At 35.7% G+C, this 21,210-nt stretch overlaps 2 protein-coding genes and 1 non-coding gene across 3 annotated transcripts in view; 1 reads left to right on the top strand and 2 right to left on the bottom strand.

Moving 5' to 3' along the window:
• DNAH12 (dynein axonemal heavy chain 12) overlaps window positions 1–21,210 on the bottom strand; it is a 177,326-nt gene that overhangs the window by 59,345 nt on the left and 96,771 nt on the right. The window contains exons 37-44 of the mRNA XM_065935328.1: window positions 18,038–18,176; window positions 16,854–17,020; window positions 14,273–14,528; window positions 12,217–12,516; window positions 11,561–11,739; window positions 9,891–10,083; window positions 8,155–8,316; window positions 3,771–3,965 (exon numbers count right to left, since the gene is read on the bottom strand). Coding sequence (XP_065791400.1) covers window positions 3,771–3,965; window positions 8,155–8,316; window positions 9,891–10,083; window positions 11,561–11,739; window positions 12,217–12,516; window positions 14,273–14,528; window positions 16,854–17,020; window positions 18,038–18,176 — 1,591 coding nt within the window. The remainder of the gene's footprint in view (window positions 1–3,770; window positions 3,966–8,154; window positions 8,317–9,890; window positions 10,084–11,560; window positions 11,740–12,216; window positions 12,517–14,272; window positions 14,529–16,853; window positions 17,021–18,037; window positions 18,177–21,210) is intronic.
• On the top strand, window positions 8,454–8,705 carry LOC136167789 (small ribosomal subunit protein eS27-like). Its single transcript, XM_065935327.1, has one exon. The coding sequence runs from the start codon at window positions 8,454–8,456 to the stop codon at window positions 8,703–8,705; it is 252 nt and encodes an 83-aa protein (XP_065791399.1).
• On the bottom strand, window positions 15,926–15,997 carry TRNAC-GCA (transfer RNA cysteine (anticodon GCA)). The gene has a single exon. It is a non-coding gene; the product is annotated as a tRNA-Cys (tRNA).

Below are 21,210 nucleotides of genomic sequence, written 5' to 3'. Positions count from 1 at the left end.
CCTTGAATTTTTTCTTAGCACTTACCAATATTTGACAAATATTTATTCATTTGTTTCTGTCTGTCTCACCAACACACCACTAAAATGTAAAATCCACAAAAGCAAGGACTCTTATCTCACTGCTGTTACCGTCAGTGCTTGAACAGTTCTTGTCAGTAAATATTTGAAATATTTACTCAATGAAATAATTTATGTTAAATGAGTACTTAATCTTCACTTGCTCAATAGAGTATTCCCAAACTTCATTCCATTTATATTCAACAAGATGCCTGTAATTTTTTTCCTTTATAGTAGACAATATGCATTTTAAGATCAATTTTTTCAGTGTTTGGCCCTCTACTCTAGTAAAAATCAAGCTTTTTGATAAAATATTCCATTAGTTATTTTAAAAAAGTGTTAAGCATGCATTACCAGTATATACATATTTATTAATTATATTCATATGTATTACTATACTAATATATTTTTAAACCCCAAAAAAGACCTCTAAAAATTTGTTATTAACATAAACGAATTTTTGTAAAATGTCAAGATAAGAACCATTTTCTGATCGTGTAACTCTTTTTATTCTGAAAAGCTTCTCCCCAAAGCTCCCTGGCAGACTTTAAATCCAGATCCACTGGTAAGGAACAGGTCACGAAAAGGCTCATGTGTAAAACAGTCAACAGTGAGAGGAGTGAGAGCTCTGACTTAGGCCAACCAGGAATGAATCCCTATTAGACTTGGCCTACTTGGGTAGCAATTTCCCAAACAAAACTAGAAATCTGTCAACAAAGATGGAGTAGGTAGAAAATGGCTGTTGATAGGTAACCATGACATCGTAAGCTAATATTGCAAGTCATGACACACCCTGGGAATAAACGTTATTATTTAAACAGCTGATACAAATCCATATTCCGAGTCACTCAGTCGTGTCCAACTCTGCAACTCCAGGGACTGTAGCCTGCCAGGCTCCTCTGTCCATGGAATTTTCCAGGCAAGGATACTGACTGAAGTGGGTTGCCATTTCCTTCTTCAGGGGATGTTCCTGACATAGGGATCAAACCCGGGTCTCCCGCACTGCAGGTAGACTCTTTACCATCTGAGCCACCAGGGTTTTAACCAATGTCTCACCAGATCTTGTTAAATTGTCATCGTTTTGGGTCTTAAGATGTAGCTGACACAGAGCTTGAGCTAGCTCCTGCTAGTTTTAAGACAGTTTTTTACTGTCCACCTATAACTGCACTGTATATCTTCAATTTTCAGTTCATTGCAAGAATCCCTGAGGGTCCCGTGCATACTGTCTATGACGTATGGCCATCTGACACACAAACTGAGTGGGAAAGGGAAGTAAAAGTGCAAGCAGCTCAGTTGTGTCCAACTCTTTGTAACTCCATGGACTACAGTCCACAGGCTCCTCTGTCCACAGAATTCTCCAGGCAAGAGCTGTGGAGTGGGCTGCCATTCCCTTCTCCGGGGGATCTTCCCAACCCAGGGATCAAACCTGGGTGTCCTGCATTGCAGACAGATTATTTACCACCTGAGCCACCGGAGAAGCAATGTCAATTCACAGGAGATATTTCAGACACAAGGGAGTATTTCAGTCAATTCTACCCTTATCTGCTGAACTATTTCGGCACCTTTGGTAAGTTTACACCCTATTCTGGAGAACAGAGATCTATCCAAAAAGTCAGTGACTTCTCCACTATGTGACACACAGTAGATCACACTCACTTCCCATCCTTAAAAGACGCAGGCCTCAAACAATGCCATCAGTGCCACTGACACAGTTTCTGTATCCCCACTGTTTCACTGTAAAGTCTCGGTTCCTCTCTGCTATCCATTTAACTTCCCTTATCTATTTCTAACTCCTAGTTCTTTCTTTCTTAAAATTTCCCTCAGTAAGTATGAATCACATATGACAGAACAGGAAGTCTCATGATTATAAAAAACATATTCAGAAATAGAATTGTACTTATAAGATTTCACAAAAGAAAAACTTTTAACTGGACAGGCTTTGTTTGTTTGGTTTTGGTTTGGGGCTACTTAATGAAAGCAATATTAAGATACAGTTTGCATAAAGGAAAACTGTTTCACATGACTTTTATTGTTGTGTAAATTCTAAAACATCCACTAGCTGAAACATACTGCAGTCCTCAAAAGGACAGAATTACTGTTTTTCAAATATACAATTGATAAAGATGAAAGAGAATAAAATGCATTAGTATTAGAAAATTATTTTTAAAAGAAACTATCCAGGATCAAGCTATAGTCCACAATACATTAGGCATAAAACAAATAAATAGAAGGTACCATGAGCTACCCTTCTCAAGAACATAAACACTGAATGGTTTTATACAGGCAGTGATGATTTGCCCTGTTTAAATGAGGTGATAGCCTGTATCATTCGCTGCTGGCATGACTGAAATTGTCACCCAGCTAGTCTTCCTGTCTCTTGTTTTGCCCGAATCTGAATCATCCACTCTAAAGCTTCCAAGAGTTTTGGGTTATTCCTAAAATGCAGATTAGCTAAATACATGTTAATGGCCCTGCAATGTCTTTGGTATAAAATCAAACTCCTAGGCACATTTACACATTCCTTTATAGCCTGGCACCCACTCAAAGCTCCAACTTAACTCCTGTTGCCCTCATTGCTAGTCAGCCACACCAAACTATTTAACTATTTGCCCAAATAAGCCACACTCTCCCCATTGTTGCACCTCTGCATGTGCTATCTTCTTATGATGGTTAATTTTATGTGTGCCTATATATTTGGTCTAACATTATTCTAGTTGTTTCTGTGAGGTGCATTTTGGATGGGTTCAAAATTTAAATGAATAGACTGAATAAAGCAGATTGCTCTCCCTAATGTAAGTGGGCCTCATCTAATCAGTTGAAGGCCTGAATAGAACAAAAAGGCTGAACCTCCCTCAAATCCTCCTGCATGATGGCCTTCCAGTGAGGACATTAGTTTTTTTACTGCCTTTGAACTCAAGCAGAACACCTTTTCCTAGGTCTCAAGCCTGCAGGCCTTCAAACTGGAATGACACCATTAGCTCTCATGGGTCTCCAGCTTGCCAACTGCAAATCTTGAAAATCATCAGCCTCCGTAAAGATGTAAGCCAACTCCTTATAATAAATATATGTATAAATAGATAAAGATATATCTATTTCTAAATATATCTTTATACATATTATACATATGGATGTGTATGTATATGTATACATGTACACACACACACACACACACATATATAAGATACATTCTACTGGTTCCTTATACAAACTTCCTCTACGTAATGAATTTATTTTCATGCTTCAGAGAGACACTGTGTTAAATTGCACGCTGAGACTATGACTCTTTTATGTAACTGACTGCTCATTTGCCACCTGTCTTTTTTGTCTTCCAGTCTAGTATATGAGATCATTTTGGGGATCATGGAGTCTTCCAAGTCCCTGGTGCTGCCATTAGAGTGAGTAACCAAAAAACACTTGATAAATGCATATTAATTGAAGTTGAGTAAGACTTCTGTAAGAGTCCAAAAGATTTAGTTATCTCTGATGGCCCATATGGTAAAGAATCTGTCTGCAATGCAGGACACCCAGGTTTGATTCCTGGGTTGGAAAGAGCCCCTGGAGAAGGGAATGGCAACCCACTCCAGTATTCTTGCCTGGAGAATCCCATGAACAGAGAAACTTGGTGGGATACCACCCATGGGGTTGCAAAGAGTAGGATATAACTGAGTAATTCACACACACACACACACACACACACACTGCAAATTACAAACCTGAAACCAGTCAATGGTACAGCAATTGATGAGGGATGGGAACTGCCTCAAGCGATTTCGAAAGGCATCTCCAATGGGGCTAAAGGCCACTACAACATGAAGATTTTCTTTGCAGCGATTCACAAAGAAAGCAAACAGGGCTAAGGGACTGAGTTCACCGTGTTTATTGCCAGCCTGAGCCACAGGACGAACACCCTAGGGAATACCAGAAAAAGCCTTGTAAATATAAACACATAAGTTAATAAAAAGGTTAGTAGATATTGAAATATTTAGAATTTTTATTATTCCTCTTATAAATATCTTAAAATTTTTGTTTTTATATCAATATAATGGCTTTGATATAGCCTGTGCTTAGAAGACTACTTTCAATTCCATAATTCTATAATTTAAAAAAAAGTATGTGTCAAAAATTTAACTTACAAAAATAGTCACAAAAAGTTCACCAAGATATACATATGGGACACTATAATTCAACACTGGTTTTAAGAAGAAAAAATTGAAACAACTAAAGCATCCAGTTAAAAACATTATAAAACATCCATACACTGTAATTTTAAACAACTGTTAAAGATAATGAGATACATCAACAAGCGCTATGGCAAGATCAGCAAGAAAAAATAAATTCAAGGCCAAATTGTGCAAGAGTATGCATAATATGATCCGTTTTGTTAAATTAAAAAGTACATAGGTGTATATTTGTAAACATACACTTTTTTATGGAAGCAAGCACAAAGAACTATTAACAGTGGTTCCTTTGTGTGAGATGGACTTAAAGGAGAATAAAAGAGGGGATTTCATGTTTATTTTGGATATTCTTCTTGGCTTATATCATTTTTTTCACTTTGGACATTCTTCCGCTGTTTGAGCTATCTGACTTTATTCTTATAATGTTTGTATTTTTTGAAATGATAATAGAGTTTGGTAATGAGATTACTTCACTCGGTCATGTATGACTCTTTGTGACCCCATGGACTATGCTTGCCAGGTTCCTCTGTCTATGGAATTCTCCAGGCAAGAATACTGGAGTGGGTAACCATTCCCTTCTCCAAGGGACCTTCCCAACTCAGGGATTGAACCCAATGCATATCCTGCATTGGTAGGTGGATTCTTTACCAATTCTTTAGCCACCAGTGAAGCCCAATGAGATTATATATTACTTTTAATTTTTTTCCTTTATGTTGGATTGACCAAAAGTTCTTTTAGGCTTTTCCATAACAGTGCACAAAAAACCCAAATGAACTTTTTGGCCAACCTATTAATATCTCTATATGAAAAAGGCATTTTACATGAGATCTGGCATAATGGCTTTAGAACCAAACATCTTGAATTCAAATTCCAGCTTGCAGCTGATTATCTATGTGACCTTGAGGCAAGTTACTTAATCTATCTGTTATTTAGTTTCCTTAGCCATAAAATGGGGGAAATAGTACTTATCAATATATCAACGGGTTGTTGAGTGATCAAAGAATTATTACATGTGAACACTTAAAACAGTTCTTGTCTCATAGGTACTTTTCAGCTTTTTATATCCTAACTTTCTCCTTCTTCAAAGTAGAAAAGGTTTCATACCCAATAAATTATCTTATAAACAGATTTTTAAAAGAAAATAAAATTTTAAAAGGTAGATTTACATTTTTTTCAATAGCAAATTTAGGAAGTGATCACAATGATCACACAATTTCCAGTGTGATGATAGTGAATTTATTTCTAAAAGAACTCTCTCCTCTAGATATGTGACAGTTTCTATGGGAAACTGTAAATCAACTTTGTTTATTCATCCTGACAGTAATTCTCAAATTAAGATTAGTATGATCAGTGTCAACCTGTGAAATTATGTTCGAGTTGTCTACCTCCATTACCTCTTGAGTTAACAGGGGGACATTCAGATACAGAAAGGTAAGGCATGGGTGTAACTGTAGAACAAGAGTCAAGAAAGGGCTAAGATGGTGACATAAATGTAGGCATTATTTACACAGAAATAATAGTTAATGTAGTCTTCCCTGATGGCTCACTGGTAAAGAGCCCACATGCTGATGCAGGAGATGCGGGCTCGACCTCTGGGTCAGAAAGATCCCCTGAAGGAGGAAATGACAACCCACTCCAGTGTTCTTGCCTGGGAAATCACATGGACAGAGGAGCCTGGTGGGCTATAGTTTACGGGGTCACAAAGAATCAGACATGACTCAGCAACTAAACAACAACAGTAACAAAGGTCAATGTTTCTAGAGTAGAAGTAGGGAGTAACATCTACATGCACATAGAAATACTAATACTTCGGGAGCACAACTGATTCTGGGAGCAAGAAAAAGAGTAGTTATTGAAGCAGACAAGAAACAAACCGAGGGAACTTTCATAGCAGTCAAAGAAAAACATTTTAAAAGAGGAAAGATGAGTTATTTCAGAGATGAATGATAATTTTAAAAGAGAACTGAGAAAATATCACTAAATATGGTAAACAAGTCACTGCAAAATTGAGAAAAACTTTGCGGCAATTTGATTCTGCAAGGAGTGTGAACAGAACAGTGGAAAAGTAGCCTGGAAACGGAAGGCTGAAGCTACAATTGTAATGCTGACATCAGAGACTGTGCTGAGTCTGTAAGAGGTGATCAGTAGGCAGGACCAGGCCCAAGCTCTATAGATCAGTTATCATGAGGTTTCAAGTAAAACCTGTGTCAGATGGATGAAATAAGCAAAGTCGAAGACCTGGTCTTCAAAGTGCAGGGTATGCAAAGAAATTTATATAACTTATCTTGTATACCTTTTATATTGTTAAATATTAGTATAAAGCAATCAAAAAAAAAAAAGAAAAATGGATGCACTTTGGTACATGTGAGTTCTGACCATGGCTATTTCCTTGTGGATAAATTGATATGGTGTTCCTAGGTTTGGGTGGAATATGAAGGGAATAAGTTCTTCAGGTTATTCTTGGATCATACACCATAAAATAATAAAGCCATGGAAAAGTGTTGTAGCAATGCAATGAGGAGAAAGATAAACAACCATTAAAGTGAGCAGAAAAGCCTTGCAAAGTTTAGAAAATCCCATTCTCCAAAAGGTCCCATTCCCTAGAAAGGAGTGTACGGAATATATTTTTCCTATGGATTAGCAGAATCACCATTCTTAGGAACTTTTAGCCACAACCTTGATGCTACCCAGATACAAGTAGAGAACTTGATTTTTTTTTCCTTTCTCCTTCCCCACTCCAGGCCATGAACTGGTGGTGCATCACATTTACTGAGGGCTTTCTAAGTGTCTGACATTCCATAACTACCTTATTTCATTTGATGATGCTGTGTAGGAGGAACTATTTTGTGTATATAATACTTTCATTCCATAGATGAGAAAAGCAGGGTGCTTGAACTACCAGGGGGAATCCATTTTACTCCAGATGCTATCACTGGAGGCTGGAATGAAGCATCCTGGTATAAGTGCTGTATTCTGTGGGTAAAAGTAGTTATGATAACAGGAAAGGGGAAACTATTAGCTGAAATCTTGTATGGGAAGATCTGAGAAATGGTGGTCGAAGGTCAGGACATCTGAAGTAGGGGTGGGTGCATCAAATATAAAATCAATATAAATAATCAATATAAAAAATACAAAAAATGTATTTTTTTTCTTTGTCAACTAAATCACAAAGCATGATTCCCAGATGTACCAGAAACAATACAAGTAGTTTTATTAAACTTTGAAGATTTTACTAACTAGTGGCAAAGTATAAAAGTGAATCAAGTAGTATTTGAAACCTATATTTTCTCATATCACTGTAACCGTAAGACATGATTGTATTTTATTTTTTGACATATACATACTACTCTGTACAATGAGAACCTACTGTATAGTACCGGGAACTCTACTCCATGCTCTGAGTTGACTTAAATGAGAAGGAAATTAAAAAAAGAGGGAATACATGTATATGTACGGCTGATTGACTTTGCTATACAGCAGAAACGGACACAGCAATATAAAGCACCTATTCTCCAGGTAAGGAAAAAGACATGATTTTAAATCTCTAATCACTCATAAAACATGCTAAATAAGATCAAATGGATGAAACACTGTTATCATTATGGAAAAAGCTGAGTTAAAATAATTAAAATTCTGTCTCATAGTTATATTTCTACAGTTATAACCATTTAAAATTCACCCAAAAAAGTATTAAAATAAAATATACATTAAGTTTATATTCTATATATAAATATATTATATCAATATATATAATTAATATATTAATAAAATATAATATATATTATATAAAAATATATAAATATAAATGTTTATATTTATATCCAAAATTCTCTGCACAAGCCATATTTATACTAAAGAACAGAAAAGTTTCAAGGTAACATTTCTGAGTAGGGAGCAGCACCCCCTGAAAAGCATTTACCTCCATCACTTCTTGTTTTTCATCTGCTGCAAAAATATTAGGTATTTCTCCAGTGTTGAGCACACTGTCGATGTCCTCTAGAAAAGCTTCTTCTTTAATCTGAGTGTCTGTGATTAGAAAGACTGTCTTCTGGCCCTTCAGGCCCACATTCTTTAAAAGGGCCTTAAAATAAAAATGTACTTAGAATCAGAATCTGGTGGAAATCTGGTGTTGTTTTTTTTTTTGCTTTCTTTCCCCTTTCCTTTATTTCGATAATAACATCTCGCCCTTTCCAGCGGTGACGACCTCCTCACGAGAACATGCCTCTCACAAAAGATCTTCTTCATCCCTCTCCAGAAGAGCAGAAGAGGAAACACAAGAAGCGCCTGGTGCAGACTCCCAATTCCTATTTAATGGATGTAAAATGCCCAGGTTGCTATAAAATCACCACCGTCTTTAGCCATGCACAAACAGTAGTTTTGTGTGTTGGCTGCTCTACTGTCCTCTGCCACCCTACAGGAGAAAAAGCAAGGCTTACAGAAGGATGGTCTTTCAGATGGAAGCAGCACTAAAAGTACCTTGTATAAAGATGAATGGGAAACCATCCCAAAAAACACATTTTGGGTAAAAAAAAAAAAAAAAATCTCAATTTTACAGTAGTACCTCTCCCATTGGGGCTTCCTTTGTGGCTCAGCTGGTAAAGAATCTACCTGCAATGTGGGAGACCTGGGTTCAATCTCTGGGTTGGGAAGATCCCCTGGAGAAGGGGACAGCTACCCACTCCAGTATTCTGGCCTAGAGAATACCATGGACTCTCGTCCATGGGCTCACAAAGATTCAGACATGACTAAGCAACTTTCACCTTCACTTCTCTCATTCTGCTGGCATTGTCAATCTGGGCCTCCATTTTACCTCTCCCTCCAGTGGGAGACTCCAACTGGCCAGTTTTCCAAGCCCCAAGGCACAGTCATTGATTCAGAGGTGGGTTTATGATTTAAGAGGGCCCATTCACAGTCTCACTTCAGGAACTAAGATGGATTTGAAAAAAGAAAGAATCTGTCCATCTAAGAATGGAGATATAAAAGCCAGTTCTCCACATTCACTTTTAAGATGTAGACTAACTTAGTACATGAAGGTCAGAAAAAGTTTAAAAAGTCCAGCAAAGCCTCTCTTGTTTTTTTCCACTTTGGGGCATCTCCCTTCCAGGGCCAGCAGAACCACAGGCACATGTGTATGAAGCCCCAAGTATGCCCTCTACTATTCTATTGCTTACTGGAACAGCAGCACAGCTCTAAAGAAACTATTAAGATTTGACAACTTTGATGACATTGTCATCACCACTGAAGTTTATATCTAACAGTCTACTGAAAAAACACATTTGTCTGAAATAAGGCCCTTTCTGAACTAGAATAAAGATAGAATCAGCAGCAGCATGGTAAGAATGCAGTGGATAAGCCTCAAGTTATAAATCCCACTCTGCTGTGCATACCTGTTCTCAACTTCAGTTTCCCCATCAGTAAAACACAGAGACAACCATACCTGCCACACTGAATTGTCATACTTGTAGAAAGAAAGCACATCTGTAAAGCACTTCAAACAGTGCTCAACACATGCAGTAACTGCCTAGGGATAGTATTATCATCACCATTATCACCACTGCATTCAGCACACAGCTAGCTATACAGGATGGCTCTCTCTTTACAGATAAAAGAATGCACGGATGTTATTTTAGACACTAGATTTCCTCATGATTTTACCTTCAGGTCCTCTCTCCATTCATTCATACCGTAACTCTTTGAAATTTCTGGTTGGAAAATCTGCATTTTTGCCATGGATGTAGCCAGACGAGTTAAAGACTGACGCCCACTTCCTCCAAGTCCGACAAGCAAAGCATTTCCACCAGACTGCTTCAGAATCCGACATATTCGTGATAAATGTTCCAATACATACCTATGATATACAGATATTATTATACTTGAAAATACGAGTGTAAATGTTTATTTACCCATAACTATTGCTCTACTTTCCTAGAAGGATGGACTTTGCTGTCCCATATGTTACTATCTCAATTTTAAAGATGCAATCATGAATAAGTGTGGTATTTCAAATGCAGTTACAATTTGACCATTTGATGTAAAGGAAAACTATTTGAAGTACAAATTCAGCAAATATAATATATGTAAGTTACAAAAATAAAATGAAGTTGTTAACTATCTGTACTGGAGTATATTATTTTTATTTAAAAGATTTCTTCAGAAATTCCCTTGTGGTCCACTAGTTAGGACTCTGGACTTTCACTGTCAAGGGCCAGGGTTCAATCCCTGGTCAGGGAACTAAGATATCACAAGCATGGCAAAAAAAAGAAAAAATTTATTCAACATTTTAATACTAGGATTTCTATGTGAGAACTAGAAAGTCAGTTATATACAAAATAATACATTCAAGAAAGGTATCCACACTAGTAATCAGGGAAATTAAAACTAAAGACACAGTGTGATACTGACAAAACTAACCAAATCAGGCAATCCTAAGTGTTGGCAAGGGTGAGAAACAATGGAAGTTCTTAAAAACAATGATGATTTCTGAAGATACTTTGGCAAAACTTAGTAACGTAGAAGACGCTAACATATCATGACATAGTAATTCCACTTCTAAGAATATAGCCTAGAGAAATCCTTACACATGTAACCAAGGAGACATGAATATTCAAACCTTTTTCATAATTACAGAAACTAGAAGTTACCTAGTTTACAGTACTTAGTATCTGAAACAGAAGTCTATCTCAGAAGAATGATTCCATTGTGTTAAAATTATACACTGGAATGCAATACAGTAGTAAGAATTTGCTTTTTGTGAATTTCACAGTCTGGAATAAACCAACTTGCAAAGGACTATGCACAGTATGATAGCACTTACATGATTTTTAAACATGTGAAATAAGACTGCCTGCATGTTTAGTAACATACATGTGTGCATGCTCAGACACTAACTGTCTGACTCTTTGTGACCCCATGGGCTGCAGCCCATCAGGCTCTTCTGTCCATGGGATTCCCAGGCAAGAACACTTGAGAGGGTTGCCATTTCCTCCTCCAGGCCTTCCCAGCCCAGGGATTGAACTTCTGCTTCCTGCATTGGTAGGTGGATTCTTTACCACTGAGCAACCTGGGGAAGCCCTTAGGAACACACACATGTAGTAAAAATCTAAAGAAACACATGAGTTTCTTTTTACCCCTGCAAGGTACAATGAGAATGCAGTGAGGGAGGGTTGGCTACACAAAAGATTTCAAATAAATTGCTAGAGATTTCAAATAAATTAATTTAAATAAATATTCAAATAAATTCAAATTTTAAAAATCTTTTTCTACATTCTAAACATTTCAAAATTTTACAAATAGTAATTTTAAGCATCAACACCAAATACAGGTACCTAAAAATGACAAGATTCATTCTTGTTTTGTGAGTTTGATTATACTCATCTAAACATTGGTCCACAATGTCACTAAAATGATGAATATTTGGAATTTCAACATAAACTCTGTCATCTCCTTCAAGGTCGGGATTCAAATAGTCACCAAACATGAGATTTCTTAGCTCCTCTTCAGTTATCTATAAGATGGAAATCAATGAATTACAAAAGTTAAAATTTTTTCTAAAATAAACTTAATTCTTTAAAACATTAGGGTAATAACTAATATAGTTGTATAATTAACACCTGAAACTACATTATATCCTGAGGAAATGAAAAGAACTTTTTTCTATCATATAAGTTTCCCCCTCCCCCCCAACCCCAGAAGCTGGAAAAGTCATTCTAAGCACCCACTTAGCGAGTCGTTACTAAGGGATAGTCACCATGCTGAGCACCTTATATCTACTATTATCATTCAATCCCTAACATATAACTTCTGTGTTATATATATAACTATTCTGAAATCAAATCTTTTCAAGCTAAATATCAATCTATGAGGAAAGTTAAAAAGAACATGATCGTGAAGGAGGAATAGCATTCTTTTAAAGATAAGTTGGCTGTAGTAATTCCTGCTATTAGACTGTTTTAACTTGTTTTTAAACACTAAATATACTTACTGGTGTATTCCCTTTCCTCAAATGTGAAAAGATACTATCAAATGATTCTTTAAAATGGTCCTTTACAACATTTTTGGTTAAAGTGAACAGCCAGGATCGGTCGCTGTCATTAACGAGGCGATCATAAAACACTCGGAGGACCTCGTGCACAAACAGACGGATCATGGTGTGCTTGCCCTCCACGGCATCTCTCTCAATGAGCAAACAGCCCTGGATGACACGTGAAAAATCCCGCAAGTTGAAAGTGTAATGAGATTTTGTGGGAGTGGGCAAAAGATTTTCCATGGATTGTTTATATATCTGAATATGAAAAAAGCAAAAAATCAAATGCTTATAATCAGCAAAGCCAAAAACACTGTACTATAAAGTCAACAACAACATAATATGCTATAACAAAGAGTATATTATATAAAATATTTTATTTATCCTATCAGATTATATTGGCTTGGAAAATTGTATAGTTCTAAGCCTAGCATGGCATATACCTATATATTTTGCTTTACAGCACTTGACCGGGAATTAAAAAATTGAGGGAATTTAATATCATCTGATTCCATCCATGCCCAAAAAGTGACAATGCTCTTATTTCCCAGTGATTATAGTTGTTCCATTTAAAGGTGAATGACCTGGGATTAAACAGTGAACAAAAATTTCAGTAGAAAGTGACATCAGACAATGTATTCTGAAGCATTCAAAATGAAGAAGATGATGAAACAATTTTCTTTGACCACCACTGACTTCAAATCAACATATTCTCTCCCTTCACTTCTCTCTTGTTTTCTCTCTCCCTTCTCTTCCTTCTATCTTAATTGGCTATAATATCAAAATGAAGTATATTTTTACTACATGCTGAATTCATTAAGCTTATCATTCTCTTGAAGAAAGACAAATTAAATCTTTGATAATATAGAAAAAGATCCAAATAAAATTATTTTTTAATTTATAAATTTATTTAATTTATATCTTCTCTAATTCATCTCCCACCCCTAAACTCCACACATGCTAGGTGTTATCAAGTGTATCAAAGACAGAAAAACAACAACAACAGAGGATCCTTTCTGTATTCTATTCTGCCTAACCAACTCCCTTTTCTTTACAGGATATATAAATACATAATACAAATATCATATTTTATAAATATAAATACAAATATATTTTATAAAGAGAAGCACTTTTCTGTATCAGAATAAGTATAGTAATTACAATGGACTATCTTTTTGCTATTTTAGTTTCTCTAGTTTCTCTATTTTAACAACACACTATTCCACCAGAACAGGGGCAGAAGAACTTTAGAAAGACCCAATGCTTTTAGAACTGATGGCATGATTCTAGGGGCTTTTTGCTTCTGGTTGCAGTGATCTCAACCTCCAGAAAGCCTAGTTCAATGAGATTATCACTAAACTACCTTAAATACATTTTTTTCCCCTTTCACCATCAGCTACGAGGCTGGCTCTGGTCTCTGAGCAGAGGCAGCTAACACACATGGAATCAGTTAAGGGCTACTCTTTGTTTTCTAGTCCCACCCTTGTGTCCCACCTTTTTTTTTTTTTTTTCACTTCCACCGCTAAGTTATGTAGTCTGGCAAAAATAAGGTATTCATAAGCTGCTTAAGTTTCTTTCTTCTTCTTCTTTTTTTTTTTTTTACATAAACATGAAGAAAGAGAAGAGAGAGAAGGGAAATTTAATAAATACTAGAGTAGGAACCCAACAATTAAGGCAACACCTACAATGTGGTGGATACTGGTTCTGGATGGTTTCCTTATAACAACCTTTGTGAAATAGATATTAGCTCCCATTTTAGTGATTAAAAACCTAAGGTGAAGTTGCTTGCGCAAGGCTAGATAGCTAAGAAATAGTAGTCAAGACTCAAATCCAGCTAGATTCCCCAATTTCAAAGCCTACAATGTTCCTGTTTTCAAACCTTCCTGAAAGCTTCTCTGACAGTGAAGACAAAAAGTAGATGGCTAGGGGAGAAAAGAAGAAAAAAATACAAAAACCAACGGATCAAATGCAGATATATGTAATATCAAAGACTTTGTTTGCATTCGTTGCTCACCTCCATAGTCCCACTGACAATCTGGTTCCCAACTAAAAAGTACTCAGGAGGAAAGTCATGAGTCCTCAAGTAGAATGCTACAATTGATGAGAAGATTCGAACCATAGTTTCATCACTGAAAGTGTTAATGGTGCAGATGTTGAAATGCCGAATAAAACGGGGAGTGACTGGATTTCTTCCACCACCTGGAGGGCCCATGGCAGCAATCAGCTGTATGTCAACCAGAACGATTTTACTTGTGTCCTTCAGGTCATACCTTGAAAGCACATAAAAATCCCAAAGCAGTCAGTAATAAAGCCAATGAGATGGGCTGAAAAGTAGAGCTCCTTTGAAACTTTATCTGATTTTAGCTTTTCTAAAAGGAAGAAGATTAGATATTACTCGGAGTAAAAGAGAAGTTTTTTTTTAAGGATTCCTATAATTTTTACTTCTTTTTTTTTTTTACTTCTTTTTTTTATTGAGGTATAATTGACATAACATTAGTTCCGTGTACTACATAATGATTTGATATTTGCATATATTGCAAGATGTTCACCACAATAAGTTCAGTTAACATTTGTCACCAGATACAGTTACAAAAATTTTTTTCTTGTGATAACTTTCACGATTCATCCTCTGAGCTCTTCTCAAATATGTGATGCAGTATTATTAAACTATAGTCAACAAGATGTACATTGCAGCCCCCTGACTTACTTGACCCCCTTTACCTATTTTGCTCTGCCCCACATCAGGCAACCAATAATCTGTGGAGAAAACTTGTTTTAAAGCAGCACTCTGCTTTTCCTTTCACTGACACTGATAATGCTGTCCAGATTCTGAGTATCTAGAATGTCCCTTCCTCTTGTTCTTGCCTTTTTTTTTTTCCAATTCTTCCTTCCATTTAACTCTCTGCTTTGTGTCTTACACTCCAAATCCAGAAATATGGATGAGAGATCAATCTCTTTTGTAACCGTTTATAGGCAAGATGACTATATGTCCCACTTTGTCTAAGAAAATTCTTGTTTGTCCCTATCCTGTAGTAACTATTAACAGCCTCCCTTTTCTCTCAGAAATGTCCTTATTTAGACAATGAGCTATATACTTACTCTACTTACAGCTAGTTCTGATTCCTTTTTCTCATCTCAAATCTTATCTTCAGAGCACAGAAGGATATATAAAAAGAACCTATACATTTTTGTTACCTAAATAGACACCCACTAGGGAATATAAAAAAGGGTATAAAAATGACTCAATTTAGTTGGAACTGCTCAGAGTGAAAAGGTGCCTATTTCAAATCGATCATAAAGTTCTTTAACATTGAAGTTCTTGCAAAAAAGGAGGATGATGGTGGGAGAAATCTACACAGCCAGTGTTTAGTCTAAAAGCACCACAGAAAGTATGAAAATACGATCCGGTCTTTGGCAACTCTAATAACTGTCAATAAGGGACTGGTTAAATAAATTATAGTAAGATTCACAAAACTAAATAGTATTAAAAGCCAATAAAATAAATCAGATAGACAAATAATATGGATGCCTGTGTGTGTGTGTTAGTTGCTCAGTCGTGTCTGACCCTTTGTGACCCTATAAACCATAGGCCGCCAGGCTCCTCTGCCCCTGGAATTCTCCAGGCAAGAATGCTGGAGTGGGTTGCCATTTCCTTCTCCAGGGGATCTTCCCAACCCAGGGATTGAACCCGGGTCTCCTGCATTGCAGGCAGACGCTTTACCATCTGAGCTACTAGGGAAGCCCAATAATATGGATAGGGGGATGAAACATATAAATAATATAGTTAAATATACTAAGTGCAAATAAGTTATAAAACATTATGTGCAACATGATCTTTTTAAAAATAAAAATATATTTATATAGGAAAAAAACTCAGAAGAATAGAGAATACACTATTAACAGTGGTTATCTCCTGAAAGCAAGATTCCAGGGCATGCAATAATAAAAAAATATGTAATCCCAAAATATGATTTAGTTTCATAAGTAATCTATCCTTGTCTTGAGATAAAAATCATAGCATATTAGGGATTAGGAAAATATTTTAATAGGAGGAAATGCAGAATTATTAATCCTAACTAAAATATACAATGTCATATGTGTTGGAACCTAATCATATTATTGTAAAATACGGTGGAAGGAGTGGTAGAGTTATTCATGAAATTGCTGTCAAAACCAAGCCATCTCAAAGATATGGTAGTCCCAAATAATCATAGATAATATAAGGAATTTAAAATGGTGGAAACATAGAGTGCTGGTTATGGTTACTTAGGTTGGAGACCATCCATAAATTCTCAGTGCTGGGTGATAGTAAAAGATATAATTGGTAAATTATTTTTAATAACTGAAACTAGTAGCTTAAAAGGGCAAAAACTAATACATTATTAAATAAATATATTTGTGGATTATTCTTCCATGATATAAAAAAGTATAGGAAGGTATTCCAAAATTTTCCATATAAGAAAATCTGAACAACCATTTTGTCCCATTAAGTAATTTGCTAAATTGTATTATTTTGATGTGAAAAAATAAAAACAGAAAAAGAGAACAAGAAGTTACTTCAACATGGCTACTTAAGACTTCAGGTAAATACTTACCAATTCCCACAGTCAAAAAATTGTCGTAATAATTCAATAGGAGGTTGAGCTCCATATTTCTCCAATGCAGGCATATTCATGTCATCTATAAAAATTATACACTTCTTTCCCATAGGTGGTCCAAAAACTCCTTTGCGTCTTTTATCCAGTCTAGCCATAATAATGTTCTAAAATATAAAGAAGGAAGTGTAGTATATTTAAAGCCATACTAAACACCAGAAAAAAATTAACAGTCTAATTATGTAAGGTAATAATGTCAAGCATTACCATGTTATCCATTTAAATTTATTCATTTTCAGGGTTATATGAAACTTCATATTCAACATTATTCAAAGAGCATATAATGAAACCCTTCTTTGTGCTCAGAATTGTTAGGTACACACGTATATTTACATTGTACACACACGCACACACAGAACTTTTTCCACAACAGATACCCCAACATATCTATTAACTTTAACTTAATATTTAAAAGCACTAAACTTGTAGTATTTTGAAATTAGAGAATTATATAAGCTTATAACAAAGAAAATGAGCACCACAGGTCAGAAGACAATGGACAGATATAATTCTAGGAATGGAAGATAAAAATGGTAATTAGAAAAGATCTCATGCAGTACTTTCATCTTGGCACCTCTAGGAGTAAAAGGTGGGTCACACAATAAAAAGTCTATGGTTTGAAAGATCTTTCACTGACAGAACTTAAGTGAGCAGCAAATGCCTCTAAAGACCATCTGGGAGAGTACTGAAAGAACAAGTTAAAAACCTCTCTCTCTACTTCCCTCCCTCCCTCCCTTTTCTTATACTTCATACTTCTCCAGTTAAGAAATCAACTGTTGCTTCTTGGGCTTGGAGAGAAAAAAAGCTGACAAAGCTCAACAATTCAGTATTAATGCAAAAATGTTCTCTTGAAATTTGTCCTTAAAATTTAATTTTTAAAAATTACTTTAAAGTCAAAAATAAGATGTTTGAAGTTTTATTTAAATTCATAGAAGATTTACTAAAATACAGTTTTATTATTCACCTTGCTATAATTAACACAACACTGTTAATCAACTATACACCAATAAAAAAATTTTTAAACTACCAAGCTGTTTATAAAGAAAAAAATACAGTTTTAAATGCTAATCAAATAAGGAAAAAAAGTAAAAATGATAGATCCATATTTCTAACTTTGAACTAACCTGAACCTGGTTGGCACTGGTCCGTGCAGAGAAATTAACATAAAAAGGAAAGTACAGGTCTTTTTCCAAGTGATTCATCAGCTTATCCTTCACATACACAGATTTTCCTGTACCCGTTGGACCCACAAAAAGTAGTGGCCTTAATGAAACAATTAACATATCATCAGAAGGAGAAAAAGTCAGAATACATTTATTTCAACTAGAGAAGGCTGGAGTTAGTTGAAAACACAAATAATAATCTAATCATCTTCACCCAAAAACTCACATTTTAACCTATCATTGTCATTTCATAAAAGACGGATAAAAGCAACAACTAGCACACATTTTTGCTTACTTTCAAAACTTAAATAGTAACACTATTATTTGGATAGGTGTAACATTGTTATATGCTAAAACAAGTAGTCACATGCTTAACTTCTCAGAAAAAAAAAAAAAAAAAAAAGCCAGCGTTTGTCTCCTCAGAAAGTGCTAGCTATATTTGTACTTTTTAGATCAAGATACAGGTGAGTGTGGAATATTAGGATGATGACAAAGAGAGAGGTTGAAGCTGTTGTGCAGTTATCTCAATACCACAAGGTTTCTGTAAGAAAGTAAATGGCAGTGAATTCTAAAAAGTAACAGCTGTATCTACCCGTCAATAGCATTTTTGAATCAAGTCAGTGTTACTAACTGAAAATACCCGTCTAAAAGCAAACTCTAAGGAATTCTCTATTCTAATAGCTTCAAGTAGGGTTTCTCATTTTTGAGTAGTCTGAACTAATTTAAAGGGAAAAAACTCCTGAGTTCATGTTCACAGAAACCTGGAGAACTCCAGTTTGAGACATACTGAAATAAAAATTAAATACCATCACTTTTAAGTGATAACTTGGCACCACACACTACATGAAGACAAACACAAAGCCTGGCATTAAAACTGAACAGCGGTATTCAGTATACAAAAAGTAATCTATATGACCCAAATTATGATAATATTAATTTTAAAAATTATCACTGAAGTATAAACATGAAATCAATGCTGCAAACAAAAAACAGATCATTTAGAATTATAGTGATGCCTGAGAATTCATCTACACTTTCCAGTCTGAGTAACACTCAATGTTCTGAAAAACTACTTATTAAAATAATTTACGAAATAAAAAACCTTTCTTAACTTAGGGTCCATGAGCCAAACTGAAGAAATTCTTACAGTATTCAGAACTTAGAGGACATAAAGGCTGTATCTTTACTTTCACTACCCTTTACGAAAATGGAGCAACTTATAATAGTACCTGTGTGCTTGTCATCAACAGACATTACAGATGTTATACTAAATACAATTGTTAGATATCTCAAAAGTATCACTTATGCCTATTACTTCTTCAAAATTATGATCATCATCAGACTCACTGCTAGATCTTATTATTTAACATGTTAATAAAGAAGCACACATATTAACTGGAGCTCAAATTTTTCAATATGTTAATAAATGTATTTTAATATGTGGTTTCCTTTATATCCTATATTTTTACTTATTCATTTGAAAGCATTATTCTGACAAATGGTTCATGGAACAAAAGAATTCCTATACTAGCAACTCCTGGGAATTGACAAATACGTAACATGCCTAAAGTGAAAGTGCAAGTCGCTCAGTTGTATCCAACTCTTTGCAACCCCATGGACTATACAGTCCATGGAATTCTCCAGGCCAGAATACTGGAGTGGGTAGCCTATCCCTTCTCCAGCAGATCTTCCCGACCCAGGAATCAAACTGGGGTCTCTGCATTGCAGGTGGATTCTTTACCAGCTGAGCTACCAAGGAAGCCCAACATGTCTAAGGAAGACTTTAATCAGTTCAGTTCAGTTGTTCAGTCGTATCTGACTCTTTGTGACCCCATGGACTGCAGCACACCAGGCTTTCCTGTCCATCACCAACTCCTGGAGCTTGCTCCAACTCATGTCCATTGAGTCGGTGATGCCATCCAACCATCTCATCCTCTGTCATCCCCTTCTCCTCCTGCCTTCAATCCTTCCCAGCATAAGGGTCTTTTCAAATGAGTCAGCTCTTTGCATCAGGTGGCCAAAGTATTGGAGTTTCAAGCTCCAGCACCAGTCCTTCCAATGAATATTCAGGACTGATTTCCTTTAAGATTGACTGGTTCGATCTCCCTGCAGTCCAAGGGACTCTCAAGAGTCTTCTCCAACACCACAGTTCAAAACCATTAATTCTTTGGTGCTATTAATATTTTAAGATTTTAATATTAGCCTCTAAATGTAAAAATGCAACCATGGGACAAAATAATGTTCCTATTTCATTCATAAAGTTTACGGTTGGTCCATAAAGAAGACTGAGTGCCAAAGAATTGATGCTTTCGAATTATGGTCCAAGGGACTGCAAGGAGACAGACCAGTCAACCTGAAGGAAATCAACCCTGAATAGTCATTGGAAGGAAGGACTGTTGATGAAGCTGAAACTCCAATATTTAGGCCACCTGATGCGAAGAGATGACTCATTGAAAAAGACTCTGATGATGGAAAAGATTAAAGGCAAAAGGAGGAGGAGGTAGCAGAAGACGAGATGGTTAGACAGCATCACTGATTCAGTGGACATGAATTTGAGCAAACCCTGGAAGATAGTGGAGGACAGAGGAGCTTGGTGTGGTACAGTCCATGGGTCACCAAGAGTTGGACACTTAGCAACTGAACAACTATGCTCCCTCATAAGCTATTTTTCTTTCTTTTTTTTAAATAACACAAAATAAAACTGTCATAAATTTCACTCAGAAACAGGTTCTTCATCAAAAAACAAACAAATCATGACATTCATGCATATTATGTAAGCTTGTCTAACTTAAACATTATAAAATTAACGATAAATTATGCTAATGTTTTAAGAGAAACATAACTGTGAAAGTGTTATTAAGGAAATTGGTATGGATATGCCTATGGTATGTGCTAGGCTGTTCATCTTTTTTGATGTGCTCTTCTGATTTAAGTCTGAGTCTTTTATGTTCATCTTAAATGATGAAGAACTGGCACAGGACATATTTGAATAATGCCAAACGAGAGAATCATTGTCAGTCTGATTCCTAAGGAGTATGGTGAGCCTGTGAGTAGAATGGTTTTTTAAGAGTAACATTGTAACTGACTTTTAGTCCACAATTACAAATAAGAGAAATAAAATATGGCTTATGAGG

This window comes from Muntiacus reevesi, chromosome 4 (assembly GCF_963930625.1).
Source record: "Muntiacus reevesi chromosome 4, mMunRee1.1, whole genome shotgun sequence".
Taxonomy (NCBI): Eukaryota; Metazoa; Chordata; class Mammalia; order Artiodactyla; family Cervidae; genus Muntiacus; species Muntiacus reevesi.
Note: the sequence above shows the minus strand (reverse complement) of the source record. Positions and strands in the feature narration are given on the sequence as shown.